Source organism: Olea europaea, unplaced genomic scaffold, assembly GCF_002742605.1.
Source record: "Olea europaea var. sylvestris unplaced genomic scaffold, O_europaea_v1 scaffold2176, whole genome shotgun sequence".
In the NCBI taxonomy this organism is placed as follows: domain Eukaryota; kingdom Viridiplantae; phylum Streptophyta; class Magnoliopsida; order Lamiales; family Oleaceae; genus Olea; species Olea europaea.
In genome coordinates, this window is record NW_019239759.1 from 82,829 (window position 1) to 93,399 (window position 10,571).

Sequence of the window (10,571 nt, forward strand, 5' to 3'; positions counted from 1 at the left end):
CCATTTTCTCCCCCACTCAAAAAGTGGTTCACCTGCAAAAGCTCGTTTGCTCCTCGTTATTCACAAGTCAATTAATTTTAATTCAAAATTTCGATCCTTCTAAACTTTGAATTTCCCCTTTTGACATCATTTTCAACAAGTTGTTTGCCTACTACCATTAGAATAAGCTAATCCTTTCCACAAGTAATTCAACATTAGCTTAAATTTGTTCCTTTTTACTCTTTTCTGCAAACAAATTAATGAAATTTTACCATTAGCAACAATGGCGCTGATGCAAAATGCTGCCCTCCCTTATTGGGAAGATTTGTATAATTTTTCGGACCCAAAAAAGAAGGATTTTTTTGGCATAAATCCTTCAAAAAATGTGAACTTCTGTCCTCCAAGAATCAGTGGTTACAGTAGCAGAAGAAACTTGAAGGTGAATGCAAACATGAGAGGTTACAAAAAGGTCGAGACGATAAATGGGAAGAAAGTCAATGGGATTCATGTTGAGGGGATGCCATTTTTAGGCCAAACGAACACTGATATAATTAAAGATCGCAGCATAGAAGAGCCAAATCATGAATACCTTCTTGGCAGGTTTGTCGAGGACAGGTTTGTCTATAGACAATCCTTTGTTATAAGGTCTTATGAAATTGGACCAGATAAAACTGCTACAATGGAAACACTTATGAATCTCCTTCAGGTTGGTTTTTCATGAAGAATGATTCTTGTAACTTACCCCGTACTTACTGGGAACGAGTGCAGTTTTTTGTTGTTCTAATGCAATTAATTAACATGCACAACAGGAGACAGCCCTGAATCATGTGGCAAGCTCAGGTCTTGCTGGCAATGGATTTGGTGCAACCCGGGAGATGAGCCTAAGGAAATTGATTTGGGTAGTCACTCGTATACATGTTCAAGTCGATAAATACAGCTCCTGGTATGCTTTCTTTTTCTCGTTATTCGATAATTTGTAGTAGAAAATTCCGAGAGACAGATTATATGGTTCCTAAGATTAACGGTGACCATCCCGTCTCAAATTTTAAGATGTTAATCTAGTTTTCAATACAATTCAATTCGTTTTTCTTCATCAAATGTATGTTACACGTACAAATTTCATAGAAGGAAGCAGCGATGCTTGATTCCGTGACTTTTACCTGCTCAAGTTTAGACGTGCCAATTTGACATTTAATGTTGCAGATCTTTCTTTCTTTCAATCTTTACTTTGATGTCAAAATATTATTTCAGGGGTGATGTTGTAGAGATAGATACATGGGTAGACGCAGCTGGGAAAAATGGAATGCGCCGCGACTGGATCATCCGAGACTACAATACCCACAAGATCATAACAAGAGCAACAAGGTTCATCTTAAAAACAACTGCACAAATTCCTTAGTTTCTTCATGTCAAAGTCCAAATTACATGATAATATAATGAACAAATTTATTACTCTCTTCATTCCATCAAGATAGACTTACTTTCCTTTTTTGTTTGTTCCAAACTATTTGTAACTTTCCTTGTTGAATGTATAGTTGATTTTTTATTTTCTAATATATCCCTATTTAACGTGCTTTATTGTCAAGAACTACTCCTACACAGACTACCATTTAATTTATGGGTATACTGGAAAAAAATTTAAGTAAAATTTAATTCCAATTATATTTTCTTAATTTGTGTAAAAATGGAAACAAGCCTATTTTTATGGAACAGATGGAGTATACTTTTTTCTTCCTTAACACTATCAAGTGCTACCTAGTCGTCCCTATCAAATATCACTACTATTTTTCTTCCATAATATCACTAACTATTTTCCTCTGCAGTACATGGGTGATCATGAATAGAGAAACAAGAAGATTGTGTAAAATCCCTGATGAAGTGAAAAAAGAAGTCCAGCCCTTTTATCTCAATAGAACATCAATTGCAACAGAAGATATTGACAGTGAAAAGATTGAAAAAGTCACTGAAGAATCTGCAGAAAAAATCCGAACCGGTTTGGCTGTAAGTAATTATACCCATTTAAGGATCAATTTGATATATTTTCGATTTTTTTCAACTTATATATAGAACTTTTTTCCAGCCCCGATGGAGTGATATGGATGCTAACCAGCATGTTAACAATGTCAAATACATAGGATGGATTTTGGAGGTATGTCATGCAGAATATTGAAATATTTTTAAGCCATTTTGTTTGAATTAATTTAGCTCATTAATTCAATTTCGACATGTTTAGCGACTTTAATGGACAGTATGAGACATTATTAAGGAACAAAAAATAAGTTAAAACCTTGTATATAATATTATCTCGTCCCGTTGAATATTACATGCCAATTAACATATTAACATGCCCTTTATGTTGGCATTGATAAAATTAGTATATAGAGCATATTTGGGGATTGTTTTTAATTATGATTTAAAATGTAAATAGATTGAAGTGAATGGTGGATAAGTATATAGTACTTGTGAACCTTACAAAATATGTGGATAAAAAATGACTAAATCGTCAAACCTAATACATTGAGTTCTGCTTGCTGTCACAGGACCTGTACAGAATACTCACAATCCATGGGGGGTGGGAGAATTTTTTATTTATTTTTTAAATAATCACCCACCCCCAACCCAATGAAAGGGTATGTGAGTGTCCAGGGCTTGTACATGAGGCAAAATTCTATTACATTTTTTATTGTGCTCAAAAGCATCTTTAGCTGCTTTTTCTCAACTTTTTTGGATAGTAGGGAGATGCATGCTACCTAAGACAGCAAAGAAGGTTGTCTGTGAAAAAATTAGAATTCGAAGAAGCTGCAAAAGATTTTTAATATATTTTTCGACATTTTATGTGCAGAGTGTGCCAATAAATGTACTGGAAGATTATAATCTAACACGCATGACTTTAGAGTATCGACGAGAATGCCGTCAGTCCAATGTTCTTGAATCCTTAACAAGCATGAAAGCAAAAACAGCTGAAAACAGGCCTAATAATACTGCAAAAGAAGATTTCGAATGCACACATTTGCTTCGTATGGAAGACGATAATGCAGAGATCGTCCGAGCAAGATCAGTATGGCTGTTCAAACCAAATCATACAATCTGATCAATTAATTTGTTGTGTTTATATAAATATTCAGTAATTTAATTTTTTTTTTCCATATTTTTTGGGTGGGGAGGGAGGTTGGGTTTTGTTGGCCTTTTTTCATTCTTGTATGTGATGTATAGTTTCCATGTAGAGTTGGGATGTTGAAAGTATATTCTTGTCGAAGGCATTTACATGTAATAAAGAATCAGTGGAAAAGGAAAAAGATTTTGAGCCAAGGTTTAAGACTTGAGATTGTTATTTACTTTCTTTTAGAAAGACTCAAATAATGGAAAAACTTAGCCTTAAGTTTAACATTTATTTGTTCATGTTAACTAACGATTTAGAATACCTAAACTCCTTTACATGTCTATAGAGTTAAGCAAATATGTACATGTGGGAATGGAACATGACGACTTGACTTCAAAATTTATAATGAACAAGCTAGCAATATATTCTTGAGCTACCAATATCCAACTCATTCAATCTCTGATTTAGCTTTCTTAATACATTTGAAATACCTTTTTTTAAAAGTCAAGACTTCGTTACTTTGTCTTTATATCATGATTTGCTCTTAAATTCCTTTCCATTCTTTTGGTCCTGAAAGTGCTGCTTTAATCAATAGTTTAGTTAGGCCTTCTATCCTCCACATGATGGGAAATACCTAAGAATATTTAGAACGAGATTGAATCATGTAGCAATAATTCAAAGGAGATTACTTATATATGTACAACATGATGATAGAAAAAAATTACCTTCAAGTGAATCGACCTATCTTCTATAAAGTTTTTGATGAGTATGTTTTACTCACGAGTTATATACTATTTTAACTTGATTAGTGGCTTGATCTTATGAGTATTGAACGTTTTTAATGCTTTTATCAGTGTTATGTTATAAGTTTGATAAGATGGTGTTAATTAATGCAAAAAGAGAAGAAAAAGGATAAATTCCAAAGTTTGGGGAATAAAGTGTAAATGCTCAAAAGTTGTGTCTGGCCTTACAATGAAGATTCGAAAATGTTAGGAGTCAATTGGATGGAATTAGAAGTCAAAATAAGTGGAATATAACCAAAATATTTTTACAAATCAATTTTCAACCACACAAGGACGTTCCTGGATTTTTGGTCAGAGATTGAGACCCATTTTTAGCCTAGTAAACATTTGAATTGGAAAAGAGCTACCTCTAGCAAACTTGTAACCCTTTTGAGTCATTTTTACAATCCAATTTGAATTGCCACAATCGGATATTAGGAAATAAAGTTATAATAAAAATATTGGAGGAAATGTAATTCTGATTTTTACCTGAAATTGGCACCACCAAATTGCACAATACAGAGTTGTGGCACAACAACGTCATCTGCTTACCTAGGGCATGGATTTTGGTTTTTTTAAAGTCCATAAAAAAACTCTAAATTCGGGGAAAACATGGAAATAACTATAAATACAAGAAAATGGGGCACTTGAGAGAGGCTCTACACATTGAGAGATAACAAACACAATTGGAGATTAAATAGCACAAATCAAAGGAGAAAAATATTAAGAAATTCAAGGTTTGAAGTATTGATTGGAAAAGGAAGAAAATCTTGATTCAAAATTAATCTCATTTTCTACATCTTTATTCAAAAGTCGATGATGTATTCAATAATAATTTCTTGTTGCTATTTTTGTATTATGAATAGCTAAATTTCATATTAGGGCAAATAATATAGTACACTTGGGACCCTTTATTTTTCTCTTAAAGATTCTTGTTATTTTATCATATATGTGTTGATTTTACTATTTGTTTAATGTGTTGAATTACTTGATCACTAATTTAATGATTTTGTGATTTTTTTTACAAATCAAGAGGTGAGTTTGAGATTTAGACCACATAGTAAAATTCAATAAATTAGTATAACATGTATGGATACCTATACTAATTATTGCGATCGTTATATGAATTCTTGGAACTAATATTTCATTTAACTAACATTAATTCGTATAGAGATATGTGATTGAATTAGTTAAACAGATTTAATGAGAACTCGAAAATGGTAAATTGAACACAATAGAATCATCCGGTCTGGAACTATATTAGATTTTTTAATCTTGAATTAAAACTTAAAAGTGATCAATATATATAAATCAAAAACTCACAACAAATCATAATCTTTTTCATTATGATGAAAAGAAACAAAGATTATGATTTGTTGTATTTTTTTTAATTTAAATACTTGAAAATAACAAAATGCACACAAAGGTTGATTTAGAATTCGTATTAGGGCAGGACAATTTCATCTATTGATCAACTTTAAATTTTAATTCAAGATTAAAAAATATAATATAGTGTTCGGTCGAACTTTTCTATTGTATTGAATTTACCTCCTCGAGTTCTCATTGAGCTTATTTACCTAATTCAATCTCGTGTCTCTATGCAAACCAACCTTAATTGAACGAAATATTAGTTTTAAGAATTTATATAATGATTGCATTAATTAGTATACGTATATCTACACGTTATACTAATTTACCGAATTTTGCTAAGTGGTATAAATTTCAAACTCACCTCTTGATTCGTGAAAGATTCACAAAATCATTAAATTAGTAATTAAGTAATTCAATGCAATAAACTTATAATAAAATCAACACATATATGGTAAAATAACAAGAATCTTGAATAAAAGAAATAAAGGGTTCCAATTAGACTACATTGTTTAACTAGTATGAAATATAGCTACTCATAAGGCAAAAATAAAAACAAGAAATTGTTATTGAATACATCACTTGATTTTGAATAAAGATGTAGAAAAAGAAATTAATCTTCTTCCTCTTTCAATCAATACATCAAACTTTGAATTTCTTGATATTTTTCTCCTTTGATTTGAGCTCTTTAATCTCCAGTTGTGTCATTATCTCTCAATGTATGAAACCCTTTTCAAATGCCTCATTTTTTTCATATTTATAGTTGCTTCCATGTTTTTCCCAAATCTAGAGTTTTATGGGCTTTAAAAATGCCAAAATTCATACACTAGGTAAGCAGTTGGCGCCTCGGTGCCACAACTCTATATTGTGCAATTTGATGGCACCGCTTTCACGTAAAAATTAGCATTGCACATTTTTCAGTATTTTTATCATAATTTTCTCTTCCAATATTCGATTGTGGCGATTCAAATTGGATGGTAAAAATAACTCAAAGGGCTACAATTTTACTAAAAATAGCTAATTTCATATTCGAACATTTTCTAGTCTACGAATGGGTCTCAATTTCTGGCTAAAAATTTGAAACATCCTTGTGCGATTGAAAATTGATTAATGAAAATATTTTAGTCATATTTTACTCCTTTTGACTTCTAATTACATCCAATTGACCCCTAGCATTCTTGAATCTTCATTGTGAGGTTTGACACAACTTTTGAGCATTTACGCTTTAGTCCCCAAACTTTGGACCTAACCCTTTTCTACTCCTTTTGCATTAATTAACACCACCTCACCAAATCTATGACACATTGAAAATGTTCAATACTCATAAGATCTAGCCACAATATTAATAAACACATTGAAAATGTTCAATACTCATAAGATCCAGCCACAAATCAAATTAAAATAGTATACAACTCGTGAGTAAAATACAGTCGTCGGCTTTCACAGATATTGAAACGACCTAACCCTTTTCTACTCTTTTTGCATTAATTAACACCAACTCACCAAATCTATGACACATTGAAAATGTTCAATACTCATAAGATATAGCCAAAATATTAATAAACACATTGAAAATGTTCAATACTCATAAGATCTAGCCACGAAATCAAATTAAAATGGTATACAACTCATGAGTAAAACATAGCCATCAGCTTTCACGGTTATTGAAACGACACATTTTTTGTGAATTTCAATGTAGCATCATGTATCAAGATGTACCAATCCTTATTTCAAGCAACACATTCTCATGATTTATTTTACATCACTCTTCTTGAACGACTTGACGTTGAACATTTTTTTTTCGTATATTATAGATTTGAAAAAAATGGTCAAAATCGTATCTAGTTATAATAAACTCTTGTTGAAAATAGAATTGACTAACAATTTCGAAATATCTGGAGTTACATAATTATTATGTAGCTAGTAATTGAGCAAGACTTTTGCTACTCTAATACCATGCTAAATAATTTCCTGTTGGAAGAATTTTGTGAATAGTAGCGCCGAAATAAGTATAATGATGGTGACAAAGCCGAGGCAAGAGTTGGACTCTTTGTCCTTAAGTCGAATTTGCCCCGCAACGGTGCCTACGGATTTCGGCAATCGACTCCCAAGATACAACGGCTACACTTGTGTTTGTAGCACTCCAAAACACAAGTACAACGAACCAAATGTAGGCTTATGTACTCCAAGAATGAAATGAAAGAAAATCAAAATAAATGAAATGATTTTTATTTTGGATAGAAGAGAGGATGAGAGACGTTTTTGCATATCAAACTGTGTGGAATAGGACACCCAAAGGGTTCTATTTATAGACCATGAAAGGGTGTGGACGAAATGGTTGAGGCCAAACCATGCACCATTTCCAAACAATGCACCTTTATGAAAAAGTGTCTATTCACTAATGGTTGAGGTCTTTTTCGTAATTTTCATTCATCCGATGTTGATTTTCGAAATGACAAATATACCCTTCAATACATGCAGAGAAATCAAAATTCTCTTTCGGGGGCGTTGCCCCCGACCCCCCACGAGGGGCGCTGCCCCCTCGACCCCCGTTTGTGCGTCCCGAAGCTGCGAAGTGGCAAACAATTTTGCCTAAACGGATTGAGTCGAGCTTTTGAGTATTTGGCCGAAGTCGATACGAACTTTAATCGATTTTCAATTCTCGATTTATTTAACCAATATCCAACATTTCCTTTAAGAATTAAACTATAAAAAAATGATAAATTTAATTTATTTTAGTTAGCCCCTATTTGGTGTGGGTTAAAATTTTGATAAACAATTAATTCAAAGTCAAAAATTAAATTTAATCATATATTTCGTGAAACCTACAATATTTATCAATTTTTCAATTATACGTTTCATTAATTTTTATAAAATTTACAAAAAAAAAAAAAAATTGATTTTTAGCTACGACAGCGTAATTTAGTACTCATTCCACAATATAATCAGCTCTGACTCTGAGTTGAAAATTTAGGGCCCTGGGAAATAAAGGGTCACCAGCGAACCTTTTGAAGTGACAGTAAAACAGAAAATCTTTCAATTGAAGTACTGTAAGATTCCTTGGCAATTTTTGGATTTTTTTTTTTTAACGAGGTGTCACAGCTTGCGCCAGACTATATCCTCGTCCCTGAACCTCCGACCTCTCAGCAGCTCAGGGAGGTAAATCGCGGAATGTGCCATTGTTGGTTCCCAAGTTCCCACACGGCTTTTACTCCTTTCCCAAAGAAAGCCTTCCTCCATAGTGATTAATCCACCAATAATTCCTCCTTTATTGGATCAAAGGTTCCCACCAGGAAACGAACTCCCCACGCTTGGTTCCAGAGCCCCCCAATATGATTGTTCCGCCAACTTGGATGTGACCCGGGGGGCGCAATTTTTGGATTTCATTCTAAGAAATCTTACTTTTTCGTTCATTTATTTAAAAAAAACGGGGTAAACCGCATAAATTAGAATGAAAAATACCATTTGTCCAAAAAAATGATTTACCACATTCTTGACAGATTCTCACATTCGCGTGGAACCCGCGTGGGACTCGAGTGAAAAAAAATGATAAAAAATGCTCCCCGTCCCCCTTTGAGTCTGTTCTGTCAAGGAGGGTGTCAAACCTTCCCTGTACAAACAGCAAGGTCCTAAAATGAAATTTGTATGCACAAGTAGGAGTTACAACGAAAATTGCATGAATAAGAACGAATTTCGTGTGACCGAGTATAAGTTGAAATGAAAACACAAATAACAGGGGCACATATAATCATTAAATAAGCGATTATTTTGTAAATAGACTGTCACAAATTTATCTTTTTATCTCTTTTTCCAAGATTCAGCATATTTAGTTGCACGTAAAAGTGACTAAATTTTAGAAACACATTTCCTCTATTTTTTTCCCTTTCCAATTTCCACTAATCCGAAAGTGTAAATCAATTAGAAGTTGTTGAGATTACAAGTTGTATCTTTCATTGTTCGGATATTAAAATACTTGTGCACCAATAACATCGTCCTGAAAAAATCGTCAAATCGAAAACGAATACCTCCAAAGAAAGGGGAAAAGAGGTGAATACTAGAGTACTAAAACAGAGTAATTCAACATTTAAAATATAATGTGATCCATATGTTAGTATTCTAATATTATTTATTATTCATAATATGTGACAAATATTACAATAAACAAAAACTAAAAGGTGCGGAAGCATCGCAAAATTCCATAGCTTATCTGTAGATTTATGGCTATATTGCGAGACCCCAGACAACGCCACATGAAGAGAACAACGAGATGTCTAGAGAGAAATGGCCATAGGACAGTTACCCCCACCACATGTATTCCCTATTTTACCCCTCACCTTCTCCAACATTTACATAATAGAACATGCATTTGGATTCTCATCACTGAAGATCTGTGGAGGATATGAATACATGTCTTGAACAATCCTCTGTGGATAAACTGGATAGTTCTGAGGGTAGTATTGGTAGAACTCATTCTTTTTCAAGTCCATTTTGGGATCCTCAACTTCTGCATCTTGTTTGACTGGTGGTTCGTCACCGCCTCCGCCCTCTTCTTTGTTCTCTTTGCCACCTTCTTCGCCTTCCTCGGCCGGTTTCTTCTCTTCTTTATCGTCTTTCCCTTTTTCCTCCTCTTTTTTCTCCAGCTCAACCTTCACGATCGCAGCGTGTTTTCCGGTCCTCTTGTATACGTAATCGACGAGCTTCTCCGGTTCAATAGCCCCTTTTACTGTCACTTCTGAGTGCTTTAGGTTTGGCTCTGCACTTTCCACTCCTACATTCAAATTCTTGATTATCAGTTCATACCCTATAAAATCGATTTTAAGCATGATCGTTAAAAAATGCCATTTTTTTCTGAAGAATTAAAGAAAAAAATTCACCTTTCATTCTCTGAATCCGCTTTCTGATTTCTTGAGCACAAGCCTCACAATGCATGTAGACTCTTAACACAACTGAAATAACGGGAGGCTGTAACAAAAGAGAATACGCAAATTAAAGCAAAATTAGTGAAAATTAATGGTGAAATAAATAGAAACATGATGAAAAAATAACCAGACCTCTATTTTCTCTTCACTTTTGACTTCCTTATTTTCTTCAGGTTTCTTTGGCTCTTCAGCCACCGGCGGTGGCGGTGGCGGTGGCGGTGGCGGTATTGGAAAGAGAAGATCCACTTGCCTGTGGCTCTTCCTCTGAACCCTCTCAAGAACCTTAATTGGATCGGCCTTTTCACCTTTCACAACCACCCTACTATTTCTATAATCCGTCATAACATCTTCCACTCCTAAAATAAATAAAACAGAAACCCAAAAAAAAAAAAAAAATGAAAAAATTCTGTACATTTATAGTAA

At 33.5% G+C, this 10,571-nt stretch overlaps 2 protein-coding genes across 2 annotated transcripts; one reads left to right on the plus strand and one right to left on the minus strand.

Moving 5' to 3' along the window:
* Positions 1-215: 215 nt before the first annotated feature.
* Positions 216-3,295, plus strand: LOC111380614 (palmitoyl-acyl carrier protein thioesterase, chloroplastic-like). The gene is made up of 6 exons (XM_023004228.1): positions 216-685; positions 789-922; positions 1,231-1,344; positions 1,803-1,980; positions 2,060-2,128; positions 2,822-3,295. Exons 1-6 carry the CDS (start codon positions 263-265, stop codon positions 3,068-3,070), a joined length of 1,167 nt encoding a protein of 388 aa, XP_022859996.1. The 5' UTR covers positions 216-262; the 3' UTR covers positions 3,071-3,295.
* Positions 3,296-9,326: 6,031 nt separating this feature from the next.
* Positions 9,327-10,562, minus strand: LOC111380607 (heavy metal-associated isoprenylated plant protein 7-like). The gene is made up of 3 exons (XM_023004220.1): positions 10,281-10,562; positions 10,104-10,191; positions 9,327-9,997 (listed from the first exon to the last, which is right to left on the minus strand). The coding sequence occupies exons 1-3, from the start codon at positions 10,560-10,562 to the stop codon at positions 9,576-9,578; spliced, it is 792 nt and encodes a 263-aa protein (XP_022859988.1). The 3' UTR covers positions 9,327-9,575.
* Positions 10,563-10,571: the final 9 nt, after the last annotated feature.

What these genes read in the sequence shown, in the direction of transcription:
- LOC111380614 (XM_023004228.1), top strand. Translation starts at nt 263, where the DNA reads ATGGCGCTGATGCAAAATGCTGCCCTCCCTTATTGGGAAGATTTGTAT. An exon ending in ATCATAACAAGAGCAACAAG is followed by an intron (nt 1,345 to 1,802) that starts GTTCATCTTAAA and finishes TTTCCTCTGCAG; the next exon opens with TACATGGGTGATCATGAATA. An exon ending in ACATAGGATGGATTTTGGAG is followed by an intron (nt 2,129 to 2,821) that starts GTATGTCATGCA and finishes TTTTATGTGCAG; the next exon opens with AGTGTGCCAATAAATGTACT.
- LOC111380607 (XM_023004220.1), bottom strand. Translation starts at nt 10,562, where the DNA reads ATGTACAGAATTTTTTCATTTTTTTTTTTTTTTTGGGTTTCTGTTTTA. An exon ending in AAAGTGAAGAGAAAATAGAG is followed by an intron (nt 10,192 to 10,280) that starts GTCTGGTTATTT and finishes CTTTTGTTACAG; the next exon opens with CCTCCCGTTATTTCAGTTGT. An exon ending in GCGGATTCAGAGAATGAAAG is followed by an intron (nt 9,998 to 10,103) that starts GTGAATTTTTTT and finishes ATTTGAATGTAG; the next exon opens with GAGTGGAAAGTGCAGAGCCA.